Source organism: Falco punctatus (assembly GCF_963210335.1).
Source record: "Falco punctatus genome assembly, chromosome: 3".
NCBI lineage: Eukaryota > Metazoa > Chordata > Aves > Falconiformes > Falconidae > Falco > Falco punctatus.
Window position 1 is genome coordinate 46,475,203 of NC_137582.1, and position 27,290 is coordinate 46,502,492.

The following is a 27,290-nucleotide window of genomic DNA, read 5'->3' on the forward strand; positions in this document are numbered from 1 at the left end:
GTAATTTCTCCCTTTAGACACCAGAGTTCTTTTAGAGTTTGATAGGCATGGGGCAGTCTGTCTGTAACTGGTACAAAACAGGCTGGTTCCAGGCTCAAATCATAAGCTTTATAAAGAGTTTCTCAAAGAATATGAGATAGCTATACCTGCTTTTCATAGTAAGATACTTGCATATTCAAACAGGAGCAAAATTACTAGCTTCTGTAATATAAACCAGTCATTTTATCTTCAATTTTGTACATTATTGACAGATTCAACTTTGAAGATGTTTTCTAAAGAGTCAAAAAAAATCCAGAGAAGTGTGTCCTTTTCAAACATGGTAAGTTGCTGTCAAAATAGAAACAAGATCATTGGGTATTTTCTGAAAGCTACTCGGAGAAATGGTTCTTAGCATGCATCAATGCCTCTTTTCTTCCGCTGCCTACTCAACTGTATTGTGTGTGAATAATTTAGTGGAGTGAACTGATAGTCACTCAGGCCTCCAGGGAGACAAAGCACATTCTGCAAACATGGCAAGGAAGCATTAAATGGTTGCACTTCACTTCTGTGCTAGCTCTGTTCTGAGTTGCCCTGCTCTCCAAGGAAGGGCTTGCAGAAGACAAAGTCTGGCATGTGCAGTGGAGTCTTCCTGAACAACCTTGAACTGCCACTGGGATCAGAATCACAAAGCTTAAATTCCACCCATGTGCTCACATCCAGCATTGCCTTACTGCTCCCAAGTGTTTGAAGGCTGCGAGTCAGCTGGCAGAGGAAAATCAAGCACGGGGTGGAATCTATGCTGGGTGAATTTGAGCCGCCCTTTCTCAATGAGCCATGGTCATGGCAACCTCTAACAACATTTTTCCCTTGCTTCTAAAACAGCAACTGAAAAGAGATTCTGTATTTAATTTTTCTGTGCTTGAACACTGTGGCCTGACCTAGGTCATAGAGATTCACTCCCAATTGTCGTGTTTGGAATCCTTTATTGAGGCAAGATACTAAGATGTATCAGCCATCTCTGTACCCTCATCTCTAGAGGGAACAAAAAAGGCAAACGTGTCACCCAGACAGAGGCCATAGCATGCTCTAACAGGTACCCAATTAAGTTGCAAGGTCAAGACCCCATGGCCTGCCATGGCACATGCTAGCAGGTGAGTTGGGATACAGTAATTTCTAATGCTTTAGCCAAGCAAAGTTAGGAATGTTGTTTCTTGGCACTGTAAAAAGAAAGCTTTTTGCTGACTCCTAGGCCAAAGGTTATTTTTGCTTGAGGAGGACTTTTTTAAAAAAAAACCACCTCTTCTCTCTGTAGTTTTAGTGCTGATCTGTTGCAGCAATGCAAGAGGCAGTAACCTTTTTACAGTCCAGCAGCTTACTGTTTTTTAGAACAGTCTTAAAACGTGACAAGTAATGATACTAGTAGAGGCAATGGACTGTTTTTTTTTTTATTTTGGGTTTGGTTTTTTTTTTTTTTTTGCTGCTTCCCATGATGGTAATGTGGCTGAGCTGCTGTCTGTAAAGAATATTTCTTGTTGAGAATAGTAGGAATTGGTTACATTTGTTTGGAAGAGTTGAGATGGTAAGTAGCTGTCATGGAGAACAAACATCAAAGGAAACCTTCATTTTTAGTTTCTGTTAGCTGTTTGCATGTAAAATTGGCAGTAGCTTACAAGATGAAGAGCTGACACAATTTCTCCAGAATGAGAAATTGCATACCATGTATGCAAACTTTGAAACACCAGCATTTAAAGAACAGAGATCTGTCAGTTCTGTATGTGTTTTTGAACTTCAGTGCTACCTTTATATTTATGAGGGATTAAGTGTTTTTGCTGTACAGTGTCCAACCCATAATGTGTTTCATAGTTAGTGTTCATAAAACACATTTATGTTGTGTGAATAAAAATGCTGCTTGTTCTCCAGAAGCATGTTAATGTACATCTGTTTGAATTGGGGTAAGAAATCGAACACTACATTATTTTTATTTATTTTTTCTTGCAGGCTTTGTCATCTTGTCTAATTTTACCAGGAGATACCACTGTCATAAGTTCTTCATGGGACAATCATATGTATGTATTTACTTCCTGTTGACTTTACTGAATTACATCAAGTGCCTTGGTCATTATGTTTATGGGTTCAGATAATGATACAGCAATTCATTGTTAAAATGCCATGTCTATGTTTCTACTTTTTGTTTCAGTAGATTTCTGCTAGAAACTGTAAAAGCAAAGCTACTTTCATCTATTTGGAAAAAAGGTTTTTTTTTTCTGAAGACGTAATGCTTTTTTAACCTTTTCCTATTAGCTATTTTTATTCAATTGCATTTGGAAGACAGCAGGACATCTTAATGGGACATGATGATGCAGTCAGTAAGATCTGTTGGCGTGATGGGCGTTTATATTCTGCATCTTGGGATTCCACTGTGAAGGTTTGTATGTGGGGTTGTTATACTTCAAAAACTATTTAGTACTTTGTAATGGTCAGCCAGCCAAATGCTTTGGAGTGGATGTACCGTACCTGTTGTACTAGAATAATAACTTAGCTAGTATCATAGTAAGTTTGTTTGTAGAATATCTTCTTCATTTAACTTTATCTCAGTTGTTTCAAAGCTGAAGTGTTATCTTGAAAGAAATTTAATTCATTGTAACTGAACATGGGAGTTTTGGAGGCAGTCTGTATTTGTTGGAGGAACTGGAATGTTCTGAGACCTTGACCGGTGATTCTGTTTGCTGAGTGGAATAGGCTTCTAAAATGTTTAATAGTTTTGTAGCTGATGTTCTTCAGCTAGGTGGACCAGGAACTTGCTAATCGAAAAAGTATGCCTACAGTTAGGTAGAAAGATAATTTGGAAATAAGGGACAGGAAAGAATTTCCCAAAGCCTTCCTTGTACAGCTTTTTGGTAAGTATATATTCAGTGCAGTGATATACCTGTACTTGGGTAGGCTTCTGTAAGCTATCTGGAATCAGCGTATGTGGTTCTGTTTAGGGTAAATGAGTTCGGGTGCCATTTGTTGTTGCTGTATTCTGCCATGTGGGCAAGGCCCACAGTTAACACAAGCAGCCCTCCTGGAAACGTGAGAATTCAGTACTGAAGAAACTCATCCAGGGTTATATTAATGCTTCCTTGAGCAAACCTAAATATCTGTGTTGTAGGTGTGGCACTGTGTTCCCGGAGAGACCTTGAGCAATAAGAAACACCACTTTGAACTGCTTGCAGAGCTAGAACACGATGTTAGTGTAAGTATGTGGGTAGAGATAGAGTATGTCAGAATATGAAAATGAATTACTTATTAAAATCAAAGTCAAGCTGTAGTGCTAAAGCACAAGGATTAGGTTAGGGGGCTAAAGTGGGGGTGTTGTTTTGGGAAGTGTGTGTGTAGGGGTGGGTTTTTTTTGTTTTGGGGGTTTTTGTCTGATGCGTGCTGCGCCAGTGTCCCCTGCTCCCCTGCTCGAAAGGCCTTGTCCTGGGGACTGAAGCAACAGCGTAAACAGAGGTGCCTAATTTGCCTGCTTGGCTTGTACGTACAAAGTTCCAGCTGGGACAGGAAAGACTGCGGGGGGTGGTGTTTGCTGCTTTGCTTTTGAAATAAGACTAATGTTTTTCAAGTATTTTTATTACTACAACAACTTCTTAATGTTTGCCAATGGCAAGGAAATGGAAAAGAATTCCTCTGAGTTGTTTACCATGCTATAAAACATATCAGTGAATTTCACTAGAACTATATATTGTGTGCAGTGAATCATAAATATGTAACTGCACACTTGTTAAGCTTCTAATATCACTCTAGTAGGATATTTAGAATTACTGTGTTTTAAACCTTCATAATAGTTTTAACAGGTCACAACATAGGCAACTACTAAACCAGTTCTGATAACATTTAGGAACTCTGCCCAAGAGAACTGGAAACAGCTGACAGCTAGGAAGACTTAAAAGTAAAGAATTTTACTCTTAAGGGTAAATTCTTGTATTTAGATGGAGAGTATGGGTATTCAGAGTAGTCGGAAATGTCAATTTGCATTTCTGATTCTGCAAATAAAAAGCATTTTCAAATATCATCAAAGGGAGCTATCTCTTACTTTTTACGGGCAGGATTTTTAATAATTGTACTTAATTAAGGATGTTGCAGAATTAAATGGAAAAGCTTTTTGTAAATAAAATATCATCTCATAGATAATGCCCTTCTTTTGTGTATGTTTAAAACCTGTCTCAAGATGGCTGACATGAAAGAATAGGAAAATCATGGGATGTTTAACTTCTAGGTAAATACAATCAACCTTAATGCTGCAAACACTATACTAGCATCTGGAACCAAAGAGGGTACCATTAGTGTTTGGGATGTTACTACAGCAACAGTGTTGCACCAGTTGCCATGTCATTCTGGGACTGTGTTTGATGCTGCTTTTAGTCCTGGTACGTTGGATTTCAGTTTTTAATATGCATCCTTGGGAGTTTCAAAGGGAATCTTATTCCTGGTGTCATGTAATATACCTTTCTTTTTTAATTGGAATTACTACTTCAAGGGGGATGGTGAGATGTTTTGGATTGGCACACATCTCCTTTATAAAAAAATTATTAATTGTACACAAGGCCATACTAGACTGTAGACCAGTGGTCTAGACTCTTAACCGGTTTTGTTTATCATTGCTTGCTTAGAGACTTAATTTACAGTAAATTATCTATAAATAAGTAGGTCAGACAATGTCACATCCAACACGCTGTATCCCAGATTGCTTTGGTAACTATAACTGAATGTCTAAACATGCGCTTTTTTGTTGTTATTGTTTCTTTTGTTTGCTTTTTTCTCTTGTACAGACAGCAGACATCTACTTAGCGCAGGAGAGGACAATTGTTTTAAAGTAATAGATGTACAAACTGGAATGCTTATATCTTCTGTAACTACTGATGAGCCACAGAGGTAATTCTGATACCATTCAGGTTATGAAGCTGTGTGGCCCACTAGTTGACTGTGGAGATGATAGTTGGCTGGTGACAGCAGAATGGAAGGGGCAGTAATACTGGCAACTCTGTTTTATTGAATCACTTTTTAAAGTGCAAAGGCTGATGTTCTAGCATGTTGTGTGCATTATGGAAAGCAAGCTTTCCAAGCTGGGACAAAAACAAACAAGTATCTAAGTAACTCGCCTCATGGGGTTTTTTCCAACAGCAACTGTAACATCCGTAAAAGACTATGGGAACTGTAGCTAACTAGCAGTTCCAGCAGTTGAGCCACCGAAATTTCTAACAAGGATTCTTCTTGAATCGTCTCTGTTAATAATCTTGGTTGGTTGTTTTTTTTTTTTAGTTCAAATGCTTCCTTTTTGTTTTGACAATTTTAAGAAGATTGGCTATCATAATTAGTCTTTTTTTTTTTTTTTTTCCAAACCAAAATGCAGTTCTTTATCTGTTTACCTGACAAACCGCAGAATGCTAACTCAGTTACTGGAGTAAAAATATAGCAGCCATACATGGAGTATCCTTGTTCGTTTCTTGTGTGTGCCTATACGTAAATATAGATAGATAGATAGATGCATATATTATTTGTTTTGCTCAGTTATTTCCCTGAAACTCATCTTTGCACTTTAGATGACAGTTTCAGGAACACGAAGTGACAGAAGTAAAAGCGGTAGTTCATGTGAGCGCTCGGGTACTATACACGCGTACAGCTGACTGGGTCCTCTTCTGTTACAGGAATTAGTTTCATCCTTCTGCCAGGGGAAGGTCTGGCTGGGTCTAGGGCAGACAGAGAAGCAAGTTTGGGACACAACCCTCTAAAATAATTTGGCAATAACCTTTCTGGAAAGACTGTTAAAGGGTAGAACTTCTTTCAGTTTTGTACCTCCATTTTCAGTTCTTTTTGGCCTAGTCAGTTTGGAAGTGTTGGACTCCATTATACAAAATCTTGAAGTGAACTAATTACAGACTTATTTGCAGGTGCTTCAAATGGGATGGAAATACCATCTTATCGGGAGGTCAATCCGGTGAATTATTGATTTGGGACCTTCTTGGAGGAAAAGTTACTGAAAGAATCAAAGGACATACAGGTATGCCTGAGCTATTCCTATTCTCAAATTGGATGGAAGATTCCTGTTTTCCAGCCCTGCTAGTACTGAAAAGTTTGAGAGTCATCTGCTCAGTCAGTGGGCAGTTCTTCATGATGATAGTGTTATCTGGAACACCAGAACTAAAAGTAGGTCCACATGAACCTAACAATGAAGGAATATTGCGTTTACAAGACTGACCAAAGGTAAATGACTTGGCATTTTCCTAATTCACACAACATCACAGAAGTCAACGTTTTTCTACCTCATAACCCTAATAAAGTGTAGTACAGGCTGCATCGTATACTTTGTTAGTCTATCCAGACTGTGAGTCTAACAACAAATTAAGTGAAGTTCACTAGATAAATTGTTTTGGATGGGGATTTATAGCCTTCTTAAAGGTATCTGTACAGTCTCCAGTACATTAGCATTCAGGATGCGTGAAGGAAAAAAAAACCCTCAAGTTTTATTCAGCTTCGGTTTTATGGCTGCCTTCCTGAATGGTTATTTCAAACTTCCCTACTATGAGCTTGTACTCTGGAACTTGATGTGTGTAGAGATCGTTCTGTACCTAGGGGAAGCTTTAGAAGTGAGCTTCTAAGCATATGCTGGAAGATGTGAATACACTTCTAATACGAGAAGTCCAAATGGCGGCGTGAAAAATCTCACTTTCTGAAGAAACCTCCTCCCCTTATCCCTATGAATCCTTTTGCCAGTGTGCCGTTCTGCATTCTACACGGCAATTGACATTGTCCCTCAAGTACCCCAGGGCAGCTGAGGCAATGTAGGGTGAGATTGTTAGTGTGAATAAAAGCAGCCAGCTGGAAGCCTACTAAAACTGTTCTTGGTATATGTGGTGTTGATGTAATCCAAACTAACGATCATACAATCCTAAACGCTCTTAAAAAGATCTGTTCCATCCTCTCAACTACCACTTTTATTTGCATTTGGATTTACTTTTTTGTTTGGTTTTGGTGGTTTTTTTTCCTCAGGTGCTGTAATGTCCATGTGGATGAATGAACAGTGCAACAGTGTTATTACAGGAGGGGAAGACAAACAAATCATGTTCTGGAAACTGCAATACTAAGTGCCTTTCCCTCCAGACATTTAAATGAACTCTTATTTTAAACCAAATCTTTTAAAGGAACTTAACTCTGTGCAATGATGGCTGCTGAAGTTCAACCAGATAGGAAGCTTTGTTCAGCTATGACTTTCTATGTCATGGTAACTTCACTGAGAGCTCTTAACTTCCATAGTGTATGCATTTGTTTTTCATCGACTATTGTACTGAAAATGCTTGTCTAAAATGGTATCTGAGATGAAATTAAAGACCTATTTTTTGTAACTAAAGAGGTCTTTGCAGTTGTTGTTTAATTTACATAGAATGAATCACACCTTGCTGTTTGAACAGATTTCAAAGAGGAAACATTCGCAATAACTTTAAGTCTTTAAGAATGCTTGCAGCTTAGTGCCATGTCTCATGACATAATGTATGTACCTCTTGTGTAGGCAACCTTTCTTCCTAGTGACGATGCATACAGTGCTAAATACTACTTCGAACACTCAAGGAGGTGCTGTCCTGAGCAGTGGTCAGTCTAGTCTACTGTCTAGTCTAAAGGTGGCTATTTGCAAAGGCATAGAGAATAAGAACATACTCTGTATTGTTTTTTCCTGTTGAGAAACAGCATTAATATATTAGCCTGAAAGGAAGTGATCCTCTTAACAGAGAACACATGTAATGTATTGATATCAGTCTTCCCCTAATAATGGACCTGAAATTAGTTTTAGGAGCTGCTGTTACTGCCTTTTATCATTTCTGTTGCTGTCCTTCTCTAAATATTTAATCTTAAGCATTGTCCTGTTTTGTTTGGTGTTCTCAACTTCTTTCAACTCATACAATCTTTGAGATGGAATTTAAATAGAGCCTTTAAACAGAGCTACAGCTCCTGTGTTTATCCAGTCCCTTCTTGTCTTAACCCAGTGACAAAGCAGTGTTGTACTAGGCTTACACTCTGTAGGACTTAAGATATGATTTCCTGCAATAAGCTGTTCTGAAACTAGACTTGAAATAGTCTTTAAGTGGCTTATTACAGCAACAAGTAGTTGTGATGTTGCCCCAGTATGACCTAAGATCAATATTTATTTCTCTGATGGTATTCTTTACTGCTGGTATTAAGGTGGCCTGTCAATGTGTCCAGTCCAAGCATTCTTCTAAATTATGTTCAGCTGGCCCTTTGTCTATAGATATCCTGCCTTGGTTTTGATACCAAAACACCTGTTTCAGGGCACAGGTGTTTCTCTGGCATTGTAAAACAATTGTTTTATGGTTAGGTGCTGTTTTCTCAGTCTCCCAATTTTTTTTATTATGCTGGAGTTTGAACTTACCTTTCAGTAAGGTAGTAGCATGATGTCAAAGCAAACTGGTATTTCAGCTGCTTTACTCACTTGGCTTAGCAAATAACTGAATCTTTATGTAATCAATGAGTATGTGTGGTGAAGGCACATGTGACAAAGTATTAAGCCATATCACCTGTGCCTGCTGTTACCAGTCTTCCTGCAGGATATTTAGCATGAGCCCTGATCCTTCACCTTTCATTGTATTTATATTTCCCCAAATAAATCTCTGTGTAGGCAAAGGAGAGATAGAAAATCACATTCTACACTTGCCTGGAAATGTCTTGGGTCATTTCTGGATTGTGTTAAAAGCTTTTTATGTGGTGTTTCAAGCATGCCTGTCATTGCTTGTTTACCTCCACCCTGTTGTATTTTGTCCCTGGCCCCCAAGGCTTTGGTTTTCTGCATTACAGCACAAGCCTGAGTTTAAGAGGTGCACTGTAACTCCTTTTTCCTTTCAGCACATCCTATTTTTGTATTCTGTACCTGCTAATGTGCAATTTTGCAACTCAAGTTATATGCCAGTGTGTTTGAAAACCACAAAAGAACTACCTGAGCAACAGTATGCTATGCACCTTCACACTTGTTTTCTTGATGCTGTCTTACCCAGATTTTGGGCACACTAGACTCTTTTGTCATTAGGAAAATTTGTGGGTTACAATAAAGATAGTTTACTAAGTAAAAGGAGGGCGAAAAAAAAATAAAGGTGATGCAGAGGCAATCACTTACCACATCCCACCAGCAGACTGATGCCCAGTCTCCAAGCAACAACTACTTTGAAAATACTCCCCCCAGATTATTGCTGAGCATGGTGTCAAGCCACATGGCATTTCTCTTTCTTTGGTCAGTTTGGGTTGGCAGTCCCAGCTATGTTCCCTCTCAGCCTTTTGGTCACCCCCAGTCTACCCCCTGGGGGCAGGGGACAGAGCAGGAAGCAGAAGAGGCCCTGATGCCATGCAAGCACTGCTCAGCAGTAGCAAACCCATGGCTGTTATCAACACTGGTTTAGTCACAAGTCTCAAATACAGCACAGACCAGCTGCTACAAAGAAAGTTAGCTCCATCCCAACCAGACCCAGTACACCCAGTCAGCTGCAAACAGTTTTAAAATAAAGTTGCATCTATACAATCAGTACATCTTGTAGAACAGCTAGGCTGCCATGCCATGTATGGGAAGAGTTACACAGATCTTGTTTAAATTATCCTAGATCTACCCTTTCAAAACATTTCAGCGTTGTAGGCAGTAAGCTTATTTAGAAGACTACTTTAAATTGTATTTCCTATGTCTTTGTTGTTGGCTGAAACTGGCCTCAACAAGCTGGTCTTAGCTCATCTTAAGTATGTACACACAGAGGATCTAAAGTTTCAGTCATTTATTTGGTTACTTCTGAATCCTTAAGAACATGGTTAAGGCAAGAGATAAGCATTTTAGTTACAATTTGTATAACAAGTAATAAAAAGATATTGAGTATCTGTACACTACTTTTATTTAATACGCTTACTGAATGATGCCTTTAGCTATATTCAGCTTAACTGGCATTCCTGTGTAAACAGTATTTACTAGAACAAAAATTAACTAGTACTAGCCATACTTCTAATATGCTATTTCAGATCTACTCTTGCAAACAGAAAGCAGTAAAAATACTCATTCGTCTTAGACATACAAAGCGCAGCATTGTCCTAGGTAACAACATGGGACTTCGCAAGTGATATCTGGTTTAGTTGCAATGGCTTATAGTAGTAGTAAACCAAAAGACCTACGAAGAGAAGTCATAACAAGTGGAATTTCACATTTGTCAAGCATATAAGGCTACAAGTTTTACAGTTTGTGAATAAACAAGATATGTTGAACTGTAACATTCCCAGCCATTATAGATGCAAATGCTTGATGCAGCATATCTTCTCTTAGCCTCCAGAAAGGCTCATGTGCAGAAGAAAAAAAATCACTGAGTATAATAGCCCAAGTTTAGTGGAATTATCATTATATATATGTACACACACATACATGATGCAAGTTTAGACTTCAGGAACGGAGTGATCCATCAGGCTCTTCATAATGCTAGTTGCCATCCTAAAGAAAAGGAAAAGACATTCAGTTTTGTAAGACAACTGCAGAAGACCACTAAAGCTTCTGATCACTGTCCCTCTGTCATTGCCAGCCCTTTAAAACTACTTCAAAGTTGGCCTTTTATTCCACTATTTTTGACAAATACGTTGCTACAGAGAGCTGCACCAAACTGCACACACAGAAGGGAAGCCCACGATACTCAATGTTTTTATTAGTAACAGAGTTGTGGTACAGCCATCTTTCAGGATGTGGGCATGTGTGCAAGCAGAGTAGCACCACAAGTGAGAGAAAGAGGGCAGGGGGAAGACTCAATTATACCTAAAGCATTATTAATTTCTAGCAGCTTCAAAAACATTTTTGAAGGAGAGATTTAGATGTAGAAAGCCACTGCTGCCAAAGGATTAGAAAAAAACCTCCATCCTGCCAAGAGTCAGGTGTAGGTCACCGGAGTTAGTTGCGCTAGGAGCAGTGTTTTAGTTACAAGGTAACAAATATTTGTGTTACTTAAGTACTTGAAAGTTCTCAGAAACTCAAGTCTTAGTCAAATTACATTTAGAAAAGGCATTTTCAAGAGAAGGCAAACAAGCATCACTAACACATGACTAGTTTAAAAACAACAAAAACACACCAGTTTGAGTAAAACATCAGATGAAGCAAATTTTCAGATTCCTCCCACCCCCTCTCCAGTCTTCATGTTAAGTTTCTAATTAAGTGTTAGCATGAGTACATTTTATTTAACCTACAGAAAAATAGTCACTGTCAACTTGATTATAATTAACACCACGGCTTCTTTGCTTTGTTTATTACCTACCTCTTTATTATATACTCATAAATACTGGAAGGCATGACAGTAATGGTCACTACATTTCCAGCTGTTGCCAAGATGTCTGCAATCTGGGGATCCTGTTATTAAACAATAAGTCATATGAGCAACATTACTTGAGCTGACTAATAAAGCAGCTGTTCAAGAGCTTTTTCTAGACATTTCATGCAGCTTAAAGAGACCCACAACTCCTTGCGTGGAGTATTTAACCTTCAGGGCAAATCACTGAACCTGCAATACCACTTCATAGATGTTTGCTTATCACATTATCACTAGTACAAACTGCCTAGAGAAGGGATACAGACACTATACACAGAATTCCTACTAGAGTTTGACACAGGCTGGCAGGAAGAGAAGCCTATTCTTTGTTTTGCCAGCAAAGTCAGATTAAAGATAAAAACTGAGGGTCAGCCTAGCCAGGTAGGGGCAGAGAGGAAGAGAATGTGTTGCCCTGCCTACAGATACAGAACTGCAAAGAAGCCTCAAAATACACATTTCTCTCCAAGCAAGTTGTTACCTTTCATGACTGACTGATTTTATGAACATTAAACAATATATTACAATCCATTGCCATCTCCAAGACTGTTACTATACACACACAAACTCACAGCTGCCCACACCCACCATATGCTGCTTATCTTACCTTCAATCCAATCACATTCTGGCCATTAATTTCACAGATGTTGTGCTCTGTAAGAAGTCCATTTCTTGCAGCAGAACTGTCTTTCACTATGGAGGTTATTTTTCCATTCTTGAATATGAAACCAACATGCCCTGTGCTGTCCTTATGCATAGTAATGATTCGTTCAAAAGGCCTAGAAGACATTTAAAATGCAAAACCATTCTTTCAGTCTACTAAGCCACAGAAAGAACCACACAGTATTTCAGCAACCTTGACTTACAAAAGGTAATTGTACTCTAAAAGACTTACACATCAACTACAACGAAAAGTAGTTGGGTTTAACTTGATTTTGTTAGTATTGTGATATTAATATATACTTGTTTATAAACCTTATATGTTTTCCCTGTTCTACAGGCATTTCACCATCTGGATCAATAGTAACACAAAAATCGCATACAACATCAACCCACCCACCACCACACACAAACATCCACCAAAAATTAAGCGTTCTCTACAAATGTTACAAAGTAGATAAAATAGCACAGGCAGTTTTAACAGTTATAGGCAGACCACAGGATTCTGGAGTACAAGGCTTCCCCAACATTTCTACTGCTTTACAGACCATAAACATTTAAGTTGTGCCTTAAAAAAAAGCTAGTAAATCCAGGAAGAGGGTGAGGAGTTGGGCACAGGAGTGGTAGACAGAGCAGGGAATCTACTGCTTGCAGTAGTTTGATTCAATACATGGATAGAAGTAGCTGCACCAATGGAAGCAGCATTCCCTCCACCGAGTCAAACTTGGTTCTTAAAAATGAACATTGAAAAAGCTTCAGGACATGTACCTAGTCATACCATCCATTTTCTCATAACCTACAGACCTTCTGTTGAATCTGACCTATTATTACTACATACAAATAGCTACGAGCTCATTATTTAAATATCTGTATTGTTCAAGTATACTTCTAGCAAAACTAACATTAATCCACACGTAAGGAACAGTTCACAAGAAAAGTATCATGCTAAATAAAAACGCAAATGTATTCATTAACATAGCAAGTATTTTGCTACCATCTTTTCAGTTAGTATAAGCAACAGTCAATTTGTGTCTGAAAAAAAAAGGCACAGAACTCTTGAATTCAGAGTTTTAAGTTTGATTTGTGCGATCACTCACTAGTTTACCTTGGAAAATGCAAGTATCCCATGCACACTCCGGGCACGATGAGGTATAACAAATTAATAACCATTTTGACTGTTCCCCACAAAAGGGATCATTTCTGAGTATCTTTACTGTTGAAGTACATGGACAAACAGATTCTATTATGCCCACAGTCCTGCTCAAGCAAGGAGAGACCCAATCCCCACAGAGTTACTACTCCGAGATGGACAATGACAGTCCACATCTGCAGTTGGCTTTACCTGTCCCGAATGATCATCGAAATCCTTTCTCCAGAAGCTTGTTTCAGAACTTTATGTGCTTTATCAGAACTCCATCCTGCACAGTTTTCACCATTGATCTGCAGAACTTGGTCTCCAAACCGCAGACCAGCGAGGGATGCTGGAGAGTTTGCCTGAACTAACTGGACAAATATACCCTACAAAAGAGGATAAAAAGGGGGTGTAAAAAAAAAAAAAAAAAAGGAAGTTCTTCCCTAAAGATGAAGACCAGTGACATAACACACAGCCCTTTAAGCTTTTCCATTCTCTATGTAATACAAACCAAAAAGACAGAAGAATTTGCTAACTATATCACTTTAAGAGGTGTTTTTGAAATTTCAACCTGTTTATAGATGTCTTTAAGAGACTGACAGATAATTAATGCTAAAATAAAATTCAGAAGTGGGCAAGTTGTTCTGGCTAGATCTCTAAACATTAAAAAAAAAAAAGACAAACATTACATTAAAGCCTTACTCAAAGGGGTAAATATTATTCTGCTTTAACAAGAAATCTGAACTGGATCAAAACAGACCAGTAGTAAACTTGCGTATCTCCTTCTACATTTAACTAACAATTCCTTTGTCAGACATTAAGTCTATATATTGCTGGAGAATAAATCAGCAATGCTAGGAACTCTGTTGCAGATTTTTCCTTCTTTCACAATCCCATTTGTTGTGACTTGCTAGCACCTCTAAAAAACCCAAGGTGTTAAAAAACTATTTCTAGTCAAAGTACCCCTGAAAACCAAGTAAAGCATATCAAGGCAAACTGTAGATAATACCTTTGAGATGGAGGTGTCACAAACAAAATAAGAAAAACATCTACTCTAAGAAAACATCAGCATTTCTTGCGTTACAAGAACTACAAAAAGCATTTTAACCTTATATGAAATCTTGAGTACATTTTTTTCTTAAACAATCAAATTAAATAGCCTTCCCAAGGGGAGAAAAATAAACACTCAAAGTAGCATTTTCCATGTTGAGAATCAAACAACACTGAAACACAGAAGCTTCTGAGCAGATTTAAGGATCTCCCTGCGCCTATGTTCATGTTGAGGGAAATTTGAAAAAAAAAAAAGGCTACTCTGAAATTACTCTTTACATATAGGTGAGATGACACCCACCCTTATCCTTACTTTTCTCACCAGCAACACACTGCAAGAATCTATAAGAGGAGCTACTTTAAGCCATGGGCAGTTCTCTGCATACTGCTGAGCTTTAAGTACCGCTCAGTGTTTCCACAAAGACTGAGACAAGAAGTCTTGAACTGCTAACAAGTATCACAGCAGTTCTGCAAGGACAATTTCATGCTGTGAAGTGGGGGAAAAAAAAACCCAACCAAACTTACAAGGATTTTTCAGATGTTACAAAACACACGGAAGTTAAATTGTCACTGTAAATTCAGATCCTAGTCCAGATAGCTGGAAATCTAGGTACTGATCTAATGAAGGATTTTAGAATCCAAATAAAGGATAAGCAAGCATTATATAGAAGACAATTTTGTGACCATACACTAACTTCACTACTAGTTTAATCCAGCGTTAATATCTGTATAAGCAAAAGCAAGCTCCTATACTTACATTGTCAACAGACTTAAGGCGAAGTCCAATTTTGCCGTCTTGGTCTTTACATAAAATTGCTTCACGGATGCCTTGCTTAATTTCTGCTCTGCGAATTCCAATATCATTTCCAGTCACTGGAGCTACCATGTAATTAGTAGAAGGTCGTGTTACGAGTTGCTGATTAAAACAAAATAACCAGACAACAGTTTCAACTTTTTTAAAGTAGGTATATGTCAGTTTATATGAAGTGATATTTAAAAAAACCCACACAAATTAATTCATAACACCTGCTTCTCTTCACTCTCTCCCCAACCCCAACACTGGAAATATAGTGCTTGGTTTAAGACCAGATTAAAATAGGTATTGTTAGTCAAAATAATTCATTTATCAGTCAAGTATGGTACTCAAAACAAATAAATAGTAATCTACTCTCTAGAATGCTAGATATACATTTAGTCTTTATACATTTGCCGAAACATGCTTGACTGGTACTTACACCCTGTGGCTGAGCAGCTGCTGCCACCGGTAAGTTTCTCTGCACCTCCTCCTCGTTGAGGCTCAGGCCCATATACTGAGACAGTTCTGGATACAGTCTGGGGTATAAGCCTATAGGAGAAAAACAAAACAAAAAAACTCCATCACTACAGTTGTTGGTTTAACAGAACGAGCAGTTACTGCTTTCACATGTATAATTACTTCAACAGATCTTGTGCTTTTGTAACGCATTAATTTGAAAATTACAATGGAAGACACACTTGGAGCAGGGCTGTTATTGTAGTCCAGTTTAGCTGAGTAACCAGCAGCACTTCTGAGATGAAGAGCTTACAGAGAACGTTCAGTTACTCCATTCATCCTTTAGGGCACAAACATTAGACACATGGTGCTAAATTCCAAAACCAACACTGGGCTGCCCTCCATAAAGACACACCCTTGCTCCAAAGCTTTTGGGCAATTAGTGGGGAACTACTCCCCCTCCCACCCCCAAACCAGGTATGCTGGAGAATGCACACAGACACAAAGCGACCTTCCAGCAAGTGCAAGACAGCACTCTCAGAAGACGGCCATGCCAAGGACATTCCAGATCCCAGGCACGGCAGTTTCTGCAGAAGACAGCTTCCCGGCTGTAAGGTCCACAGCACAGTCTGCTGTATCAGTCATCATAAAGTAGCTGTCATTTCCTCATAGCTTTGAAGGGGTTTTAGACACGCTTCTGAACAAGACAAAACAAACACGGCCCCTAATACCCAGCAGAAGATTCCTCTACACCAGAAAGGAGTGGGAGGAAAGGAAGTTAAACCGACAGACTTGTCAGACCTCGAGTCAAACCACTCTGGAAATAAGCTTGATACTGCTCTTGACATTCCACAGATTAACTGGTGCTACTAACAAGTGGCAGCTAGAAGAACTCTTCTGAGAGTCCACCTGCTGTTCTCACTGAATTGGTGGGGACAGAACAGGCTACTTGAAAATCGAGGTGGTGCAAGGGCTGGCCGGCCGTGGAAGCAAGGAGGCTCCCCAGTTTGTTTATGGGTACGTGTATAAAACTATTACATATAAAGCTATTATAAGAATCTACATTTGACCAGAACGGAAAGTAACTTTTCTGGGACAGAACAAAGGTCATTGCAAGGTGAATTCCAGTATAAACTGGGGACTTTTTTGCTCCTTAATACTTTCAGTGGTCATGTTTGCACACTGCTTCACATGAAAGCAGTCTGATCTTATTTCAGGATTTATCTATCAGCCTGTAGTTTCACCAATATTGGTTAACAAGCTTTCAATGAATATTCTTTCTACTTTTCCTTGTGTTTTAAAGCCCCTAGGATTATATACAATTAACGCTGCACAAGACTTCTGCAGCTACTCCATTTTTCTCTTCTGTTCTTCACCAAAGACCACAACACAAGATGCATCTTTGCTCGCTGTATTACATTCTCATTCAAAACCGACACCTCCAAACAGCAGAACACATCCAAAAGCTCTTGATGTTGTATATTCTCCTGCCTCTCCCAGAACAGAAGGGTTCTTGGTGGGTTTGGCACATCCTATAGATTGTGTAGGCCTCCCTTCATTTGGGATATACTAAATTATTAACCACTCTTTAGCTACGCACAGGTCTTGAGCAATTAGTGCACAAGTTGATATCAAAGTTCTGTCATTTGGCCGGCAGACACAAAAACTTCTGGAAAATTCAAACTCTGGACACCAGAAAGAACGCTGCCAAGAAGGGAGTGCTGAAGCTAACTCAAAACTGGTCTGGTGAAGTTAAGCCAGGTAAGTATCTACTCCAGAAGGGATCTACAAGAGGCAGCACTCTGGTCAGCTATACAAACCCCTGCCTTAAAAGTCATCTTAAACACACCAGCACCCACAGGAGAACAGGGGACAAAGTTACATCCACCAAGCTTTACAATCTGATCCACCAGCATTGTTGACAGCTGTTCCAGCACTGCTGCTGGTCATACTGGTTAGAGGCTGTAGGCTTTTTAGACCAAGTATAACTCACTAACCCAGAGTTCTGACCTCAAACATACTTGTGCACCTTCATGGATGTACATGTCTGTGGGAGAAAAGGAGGAGAAGTAGGTACAAATCACAGAATAGTCAGGTTTGGAAGGGACCTCTGGAGATCATCTAGTCCAGCCCCTGCTAAAGCAGGTTCACCCAGAGCAGGTTGCACAGGAGCGCGTCCAGGTGGGTTTTGAATGTCTCCAGAGAAGGAGACTCCACAGCCTCTCTGGGCAGCCTGTGCCAGGGCTCTGTCACCCTCAAGGAAAGAAGTTCTTCCTCATATTCAGAAGGAACTGCTTTCATTTCAGTTTGTGCCCATTTCCCCTTGTCCTGCCACTGGTCACTACTGAAAAGAGCCTGGCCCTGTCCTTCTGACGCTTGCCCTTGAGATATTTCTAGGCATCAATAAAGGACCCCTCTCGGTCTTCTCTTCTCCAGGCTAAACATGCCCAGCCCTCTCAGCCTTTTCTCATAAGGGACATGCTGCAGTCCCCTCACCACCTTCATATCCCTCCACTGGAACCTCTCCAGTAGCTCCCTGTTTCTCTTGAACTGGGGAGCCCAGAACTGGACACAGCACTCCACATGTGGCCTCACCAGGGCAGAGCAGAGGATCACCTCCCTCGACCTGCTGACCACATTCTTCCTGATGCACCCCAGGATCCCTTTGGCCTCCTTGGCCACCAGGGCACCCTGCTGGCTCATGGCCAGCTTGCTGTCCCCCAGGACTCCCAGGTCATTCAGCATTAGATCTCGCCTAATGCTTTATCTTGATAAAGCTTTACGTTGATAACATGGTAAGATTAAGTTCCACCTTCCTGGTGTGATAAACGCAGTCATGATTCATGTCAAAAATAGAATGTACTGTGATAAGTGCAATTGTTGTACCCTGTGTAAATCTGGGACCTGTATCGCAGTTGTGGTGAGTGGGCAGGTGTGGTTCTCCTTTAAGACAACGTGATGGCTTCCCCTTCCCCTGAGGCAATCGCTGCTTGGAAAAGCCCGACAAGGGAGATAAGGAAAACGCCAGCCAAAGGAGACAAAGACCTTGAGATTTGAAAAAAGCGCGCCAAAGGAGAGCCAGTAGGAGGAGAAGGCGTACCCTGACGACCCAATGGGGAAAGAGCGGGACGGGATGAACATCCGGCAAGAAGAGATTGGTCAGGATCCGGGGAGAAAAGATGCTGCTTTTAGGACTCAGGTGTGCCTGTGGTGGAACTAATTTAGTTCTCCGCACACCCAGCGCTGTTTTTGCTTATTGTTTCTCAATCTAAATTGATTGAACCCCAAATAAAATTGTTTTAATTGTTATTGTTTATAACACTGGGCTCTTCTCTGTTGAAAAAGATTTGTGTTTGTGCTTAAGCAACCTCATACAGAGAAGAAAGACAGTCTCATGCTGCCCTCTAAAGCTTACAAATATACATGTGATAAATAAGGAAAACTAAGTGTTTGAGTCAGAGTTTAAAAGAGCTCAAATGGTACCAACAGCAAACCTTGTTACATTAGGCTTACTTGGAAAAGGAAAGAGTTAGTGTTTGCCACAACTTCCTTTTATAAGCAAACACTGTTTTCTGACTCCTATAACACTTCACCAAGGTGGGTGCTGGCATTTCCAAAAAGGCACAGTCTCACCTTTCATAAATAGGGTTACATATATATAGGTATTTTTGACTGTACTGTTAACTTTAGTATTTCATAACTGCATTCCACAACATTAGGATACTATACAGCACATGAGCTTACCTCCATCGTGAGGAATAGGAGCAGACGCTTCAGACAAGATTGCTGGATTAGCTGGATTTGAAGAAAAGGCTGTCTGAGCCTAAAAGCAAAGACACTCACATAAGTTATCTTGCACAAGAAAAAAAAAAGTCTATTACAACTTTATTACCCAGGCTGAAGACTAAGTGTGTTTTTTTCTTGTACACACTAGTTACTATTCATCTTGAAGTTCTGAAGTCACATGTTTTTCTTTGAAATAAATAACTTCAATACAATATGCTGTAGTAGTATCAAAGTACTTCAGTAGATCAACTTGTATCTCCCTCAAAGACAAGGCTACAGTAATAACGCAGAAAGGCTTTTCCGTCAACCTGTTCTGTTTTTGTCATCAAGGAAGTTAGAGAGCCTTAAGACACATTAAACTTGGCTGACAAAGCTTTGTAACTTTTAAGTTTCAAGGTATGAACTTTGGTAGAGTGTTTTGCAATTACTTTTTCCAGCTGGATAGCAGCTGTTCTACCTCTTTGTCATTTACAGACATTCTTCATGAGTTCTACAACGGTCCCTTAAATGTTGCAAGTTCCACAAAACCCAACACTACTAGATTAATACCTTCTGAAAGAAATGGAACTTATCAAATTGTTTTGTTTTTTTTAAACAGAAGTTGCCACTACAGCAAACACACTAAGCTTAATTTCTGTATTGCTTACTGACTCACAAATATAGAGATTGTATTTAATAAATACAATATAAGTTAAAAATAAAGTAAGCCAACTTCCTTCCTTCCTTCTCAACACCTCAGCTACTAATTTTTGGCCTTGTGTAATCGTATCAGTGAAAAACAGTGCCTTAGAAAGGCCTGTTAAGTGTGATGGAAACAGCTATACCAATAGCTCTCCTGAGGTTGAACGTCAAAGGTGAGGGTGGGGGTGAAATTGGTAAATGCATAGTGAAACCTGACACTGAACAGGACACACAAATCATCTAACACAATGTGACAGTCAAATTACTTAACATTTTTAAGGAAATCACGCTTAAAATAGAAGACCTCATAGTCCTGTACTCTCCAGGAAGTTGTTTTTAGAAAATGTTTCAGAGCAAGAATGACTCATCATTTATCAGTACCACATGTATTTAGAAGAATAGCCTTCAATTGAAATGTTAGACAAGAAGAACAGGTTAGAATATTTAATGTAACAAGTATGTTGTTTTAAACAGCAGTCATTTTAATCTCACACATTTGTGTTGGATACAGGCTTCATCTTTCAGTACGCTGCCTCCTTTTCTCCTAATACTGCTCTCAGACACGTATTTTAAGAAACAGCATTTTTGTAATGTACCTTTTGGGAGAGGCAAATAATTTAGCCTTTGCTACGTGCTGTGGCCAGCAGGTTGAGGGAGATGATTCTCCCCGTCTGCTCAGCTCTTCAGGAAAGACATGGATCTGTTGGAGCAGGTCCAGAGGAGGGCCACAAAAATGATTACAGGGACAGAACACCTCTCCTGTGAAGACAGCCTGAGGAGGTTGGGGTTGCTTAGCCCAGAGAAGGCCTCAGGGAAACTTTATAGTGGTCTTTCAGTACTTAAAGGGGCTTGTAAGAAAGATGGAGACAGACTTCTTAGCAGGTCCCATTGCAACAGAACAAGGGTTTTCAACTAAAAGAGGGTGGCAAAACACTGGAACAGGTTGCCCAGAGAGATGCTAGATAACCCATCCCAGGAAACCATCAAGATCAGCTGGGTCAGGTTGCTCAGAGCCCTGTCCAACCTGAAGATGTTAGTGCTTATTGCAGGGGGTTTGGAGTAGATGACCTTTAAAGATCCCTTCTGATCTGAACCATTCCATGGTTCTATGAAAAATGTCAGTGAAAGTGGAATGGCATACTTGTTACAATTAACAATTGTAATAAACGTAATAGATTAACTCTAGCAGTTGGTCATTAAGAGGCCAAAGGAGCATATTCTTGGCTCCAGGGTACTTTTATTCCCGCACCCCCCCCACCCCCCCACCCCCCAGTTCAGGATTACCTGATTGTAGATGAAGGACTTTGGTAAGATAAAAGGGGTGAGGTGGGCAGACAACGATGAGAAATCCCAGCATAACACCCACAACTTCAAGAGGCACACCCCACACACAGAAACACAGGTGAGGCTGAGGCACTCCACTTTGGGACAGCTCAGGAGAGTTAATAAGCTGTTCTGTGCAGTTTGCTTAATTGCTTCCCAATGAGAAGGACAAGGACAGCAGTAGCAGCTACATTAAAATGCAGTATAACTCATTGCTACTGTTTGAACTGGCAGGCAACACAGTTTAAGTTTAGGAAATAGGAACAGGAGCTAAGTAAAATGCTGAAGGAATCAAGGAAACTCCTTGTAAAATACATTCATATCAAATTTCTCATGGAGTTTTTATCCATTAATGTTTTTCATTGTTTTGTTGCACAGGTATTTTTTTCAGCCTCATCCTGTCTCATAATAAAGCTACCAATATTCTTATACATAAACTGTTTTAAACAAACGTGAGCATCTTGGAAATATTAAAAGAACTGGTCACTACCATGAAATAGCAAGAGGACAAGTTGTGATGCCAGATGATACTAAGAGAGCCCAGTGTTCTTTTGTTGTGCCCAACTGACCATGAGTTTTCTGACACAGGTTTGAACACCAGGAGTGAAATAGCAGATCTGTTAGTGCAGTCAACACCTATTCATCACATCAGAGCTGAAGTATGAGAAAAGACTGACCACGTTTGTCTATTTAAGACAAAGTACCTATACTTCAAAAAAACTAGACATTCCAACATAAAGACAAATGACTATTAATGAATACATAAAACAATAAATATACCCAACAGTGGTAAAATAAGCATTAATCATATTTAACATCACAAAGTGAACAGTTTTTTTATCTTTTCCCTTTTAGAGTGTGATGGTAAAATGAACTCTCACCTACAACAAAAGTCTCCCCTTCCCTGGATTAAATATCACAAGATATATATTATTGTCATCAAAACTCATCTTATTAGAGCCCATCGTACCTGAATAACTTTGTCAACCTTCAGATCTTCCAGGGAAGGATAGAGAGACATTTTGATGCAGTCTCACTGGGTATGGGGAGGCAAAAAAACAACAGGGTTAGCAGTTAGAGATATTTACTTAGTATTACAACTTTAAGAAAAAGCAAGCAGGCATAGAGTGTTAAATAAGTGATCTGTGACCTGCAAGTCTTAGTACTACAGATACCCGGCACAGCACAAATTCAATTAAGACTACCCATTTAAACCACTATCAGCAATAGCCTTTGTGTAATAGGCTTTACCTAATAAACTTAGCGTTGTCAAAGTTTAAGTCTCAATGGTAAGAAAGCCTATACAGAGAAAACAGTTTCACATGATGCACTGCAAAGACAGACTTTAGGAGGCCAGGATGCAATGATGATGCGGGTTAAGAGGAAAAAATCTAACCATCTCCTCCTAGTCTCCTCCTCCCAACTGGGACAGTATTTTATATACAACTGCAGAAGCTTTCACCCTGTTATCTAAAGGATCTAAACACCTTCATCAGTTCTGATATTCCAATGTCCTCGTTTCGTCTATGACAGTTAATTTTCTTCTTAGTAGCTGGTGCAGTGTTGCGCTTTGGATTTGGTGTAAGAATAATTTTGATAACATACTGATGTTTTTAGTTATTGCCAAGTAGTGTTTATACCAAGTCAAGGACTTTCCAATTTCTCGTGCCCTGCCAGTGAGAGAGGGGCACAAGAAGTTGGGAGGGGACACAGCCAGGACAGCTGACCCAAACTGGCTGAAGGGATATTCCATACCATATGACATCATGCTCAGTATACAAACTGCGGGGAAAGCTGGCCAGGGGCTGCCGCTCAGGAAGTGGATGGGCATCGGTCAGCAAGTTGTGAGCAATTGCATCACAAATCACTTGTTTTGTATATTGCAATTCTTTTATTATCAATATTTTCTTCCTTTTCTGTCCCATTAAACTATCTTTATCTCAACCCATGAGGGTTTTTTTTCCCACTTTTACTCTTCCAGTTCTCTCCCCTACACTGCAGGGTGGCAGGGGAGAGAGGGTGGGGGGGAGCGGCTGTGTGATGCTTAGTTGCCTGCTGGGGTTAAACCATGACATTAATTAAGAAGCCACTGAAAAGAACTGCCTTCCATGCCCATCTGTAGCACATTAATTGCACCAAGAGACCATAAACCAGCAAGATTCAGTCAGTAGTGAGTTTCAAAACACAGAGGCTCCAGGCTGGCTCTCATGTGATGTTGGGAGAGCCCTGTAACAACTTATCAGGAAGTAATACAACAAAAGGAAACCAAGGAGGGGGGAAGGGAGCAAAACCAGGAAAAAAAAAAAACAAACGAAAACCCACACCACGTTTCACATGATCCTCTAAGGCGGAGCTGGAAGTTCGCCTGGTGCTAGGGCTGAGCACCTGAGGCTTCAGGAAACCCCATTTTTCCAGAGCTCACTCACATTCTTACCTAGGTCAGCTGAACTCTTCAAAACCATAATAAAATCTTTCACATCAACATATGGGAACATTTTCGGGGGTGGGGGTGGGGTGCGGGGCGCTGCGGGGCGGGACAACACAACAAGATTGATACAGCTTTGCAAGTTACAGAAGGCCCTTAGTGAGGCAGCTCTATTAAAATCTTCCAGTTTGGGGATTCATTTACTCATCCAAACAACAGAGGTCCTTATTAGTGTAGCAATTCAGCAAAAATTCCCGATTAAAAGTGACCACTGCACAAATCCTTGAGCTACTGCTTCTGTACATGCAGATACTAAGTGATTTAAAAAAAAAAATACACTGATGTCTAATGTGATATTGCAGTAACACAACAGACATCTTTGTATTACACTAAACTCATCAACAGCTTTTCTACTTGTTCAGCAGAGCGCTCAACAGCTCCAGTATCATATCAAGCTACAAATAAAACTTCAAAAAGCATGCCCTAAATCGAGACCTAAACTGTGAACGTGCGGCCAGTTATGTTGTAACAATTAATTGCCACTGACATTTTTGACTAATTGTTGTAACTAAACCAAACATGGTTGAAGCCTAGAAGCTTTATAAATTAAACATACATACTTAAACCCAGTTTAAAGCTCCATTTTAATCCAGTATTGACCTGAAACAGTCTGGTGCTCTTGCTCATCCCAAACAGGTAATAGCAAATGCAAGCTGGAGTCCAGCAAAGCTCAGGTAAGTGGTGCCCAGATGCTGCATTCTGCTGCTAACACCAGTCGAGTCAGACACAGCATCAGACTCACCATCTAATTCTACACTACAGCTGCCGGTCCAAGCACCGGTACATGTTTGAAGTCAGCCCACCCCCAGCAGCATGCAGGCAGGAAAAGGACAGTGTGTCCCCAAAGGAATCACCCTGTTGTAGGGCACCAAAGGGCACAAGAGCAGCATTTTGCAGACTGTGATCTCCGACATCCGCACAGTAGCGGAGCGCAGCACAGGGTCTGCTGCATCCCTTGTCCCAGTGACACTTCCACGCCGCAAACCCCAGCATGTTTATTCCTCAGCCAGCTTCACTCCACAGACCAATCTCAGTCTGTACACAATTACTGGTGGTGACATTTGTCATCAACAGGCAACCTCAACCTTCCTCTAATTTATAAACAGAGGCACAGTGCTTTTGGTAGAAAGATACAAGCAAAGCTAAGTATATATATTCATTCTCGGATCACAGACGACACTGCAACAGCTTATCCTGCCACTTTACAGCCCCCAGCCACCTCCCCTGCCCAGCCAAGGGCTCACAAACCCAAGCATTCACCATGGTACCAAGGAGCCACCAGGCTAGCTCCCTCCTTGTAATCTTACTAGTTATTGGTTTTGGTTTTCCAACTAACCAGCCAGAATAACTGTCACCACGGTAAATGCATTCAGTGAGCTCATAGCTTTCTATATGGTATTTGCAATTTCTGCACAGGCAGTTGTAACACGAATACCCCTTGCCAGGTAAGGCCAGACCCACAAAAATACTGTATCTAGTTTAAAATATGATATTTTTTTTTAAACAATTGTCACTGTCAGGGACCAGTAATTGCAGGAAGAACTTCCCCACAACTTCTGTGCAGCATTATTCACAGCATAAGCAGGAGTTCCAGCAGGCACTGTAGTGGCTTGAGGCACTGGGCAGTAGCTACCACAAAACAGGAGTCACTATAACCTCCTTTTCTCTGTTAAAGACCTATAGTGACATCAGAATCATTTTCCCTGATCATTTCCATATTCCTGCATCTTGTGAGGGACGCAAGCGTTTAGGAAAGCAAAAGTAAAACCCAAAGGAAGAGTGTGGAGCAGGAGAGATGGCCTAAGAACTCCCCCCACTTCTCAGTGCCCCCGGCTGGAACGCCTGGCTGCCGCTGCCGGCCAGCTCGTCCCACCCAGCAGATCCTGCTCGCCCAGGGCAGCGCCAGGCCCCGGCCCGGGCTGGGGCTGCCAGCAGGAAGCCCTGCGGGGGGGAGCGATCCCGAACCGCCCTCGGCGGCACAGCCGGGAGCAGCCGGGCTGCCGGGCACGCTGCCCGGGTCAAAGCGCGGAGCTGGACACGGCACAGGGCCCCGCCGAGCCCCCGCGCCGGCCGTCTCTGGCAGCACCCGCCGTCAGTACTGGGGGAGGGGGAAGAAACCAAACCAGAACAAACCCCACCACCCACAGGTGTTTTCTGCCTGTGGCCCGTGGAGACATTACGGCAGCCCACAACGCCAGTACTGAAACACTGGATTCCACTTCCAGACGTCAGGCACTTCGGAACCCCAAAATTCACCTCTGAAGCAGATCCGGGGCAAAACCTCCTGAAGGTCAGGCTGAGACATCAGGAACTGAGCAACCGTTTCGCAAGACGAGCCCTCCACTAACGTAACTCAGCGTTTCCCTTCTGATACGCACCCAATTAGCCTCTGAGCGACTGCTCTCGTTACACGTTTAGCTCCGAAAGCTGCTCCCTCCATTTCAGGCCCGAAGCGCGGCCCGCTTACCCGAAAAGGCCGGTCGCATCCACTCCACCCCCCGCAATATTTAGCCTGTCTGAAAAGAAGTTATTACAAACGTCCCGGCCTCCTCACAGGCGCTGCCCGAGAAGCACGGCCCTCACGCAACGGCCCCGGGGGCTGACCGGGGTCGGACGACACCCCCAAGCCCACGACCGCCGGAGGACGCGGACACACTGGCGTTCGCTCGCCCGCCGCTCTCCCCGGCCGCGGACGGAGGAGCCCCTCGGGGAGGGGGCGCCCCTCGCCCGGCAGCGGCCGCCCCCGGGAAGCCGCCCCCTCCCGCAGGAGCCCGTCACGGCTCCCCGGCGGAGCGGGGACAAACGCTGCCCCGCCAGCGGCACAGTGAAGCCAGCCCGGCACCGGCCTCCCCGGCACGCCCCCTCCCCGCTCCGCCATGCCCGGCCGCCGTGCTTGCAGCCCGGCCGCCCCCCCTCCCCACCGCGCCGCCCCGCCGCCGAGGCCTGGCCGCCGCCCCAGGCCCGCGCACAAAGGGACACGAGGCACCGGGCCCCGCCAGCCGGCCGCGGCCTCTTCCTGTACCTTCGTCCGAGGCGGCGGCTGCCGTTCGTCGGGGCCCTTCAGCACAGAAAGGGGCAGCGGCGGCTCCCGTGGGTCCCGGCAGCGCCGCTATGAGAGGAGCGGGGGCGGTGGCGGAACTGGCGCGGCCCCGCGCATGCTCCCCCGGCGGCGGCAGGGGGCCGGGCCCGGCGGGCGGGGAAGGTGGCGCCGCGGGGCGGGGGTCGGGGCCGGCGGCGGAGCGGCGAGGGGCCGGGGGGTGGCGGCCCGGCTCCGTTAGACACGGCCCCCGCTCCCACCGCGGCCGGCAACACTCCCCACCGGCCGCTTGCTTTACCTAGGCGACGGCTCGCCGCTGGCATTCTTCATTTTTTACTGCCTTTGCACTGCCTTCATTGGTTCCCAGCTGTCACCTTCGTGAAGGAAGAAGTACAGTTCTTCTATTCATCTCTATTCATCATTTCTTGTTTTTTTTTCCCCGGCAATAAAGCGCACCCTGCTAACTGCCCTGTACCGGCTCTGCTCTGCGTGTTTGTCGGCCGGGCGTGGGTGCGCCGGGACGGGACGGGGACGGGGCGGCGGGGACG

The 27,290-nt window shown here is 42.0% G+C and overlaps 2 protein-coding genes across 3 annotated transcripts in view; one reads left to right on the forward strand and one right to left on the reverse strand.

Moving 5' to 3' along the window:
- The window catches only part of NSMAF (neutral sphingomyelinase activation associated factor), a 42,215-nt gene extending 32,048 nt beyond the window's left edge, over positions 1-10,167 (forward strand). Inside the window, exons 24-31 of one of the 2 annotated variants that reach the window (XM_080380398.1) lie at positions 252-319; positions 1,978-2,045; positions 2,281-2,404; positions 3,131-3,214; positions 4,238-4,388; positions 4,791-4,893; positions 5,910-6,019; positions 7,009-10,167. In XM_080380398.1, the coding sequence (XP_080236524.1) occupies positions 252-319; positions 1,978-2,045; positions 2,281-2,404; positions 3,131-3,214; positions 4,238-4,388; positions 4,791-4,893; positions 5,910-6,019; positions 7,009-7,103 (803 nt within the window). In that variant the 3' untranslated portion in view covers positions 7,104-10,167. Of the gene's footprint in view, positions 1-251; positions 320-1,977; positions 2,046-2,280; positions 2,405-3,130; positions 3,215-4,237; positions 4,389-4,790; positions 4,894-5,909; positions 6,020-7,008 lie in introns of those variants that run through there. The other variant, XR_013927008.1, reaches the window with a different exon arrangement.
- SDCBP (syndecan binding protein) lies at positions 9,768-26,884 on the reverse strand. The gene is made up of 9 exons (XM_080380409.1): positions 26,728-26,884; positions 22,191-22,256; positions 19,175-19,253; positions 15,414-15,523; positions 14,936-15,094; positions 13,339-13,514; positions 11,944-12,115; positions 11,289-11,380; positions 9,768-10,480 (listed from the first exon to the last, which is right to left on the reverse strand). Exons 2-9 carry the CDS (start codon positions 22,239-22,241, stop codon positions 10,426-10,428), a joined length of 894 nt encoding a protein of 297 aa, XP_080236535.1. The 5' UTR covers positions 22,242-22,256; positions 26,728-26,884; the 3' UTR covers positions 9,768-10,425.
- Positions 26,885-27,290: the final 406 nt, after the last annotated feature.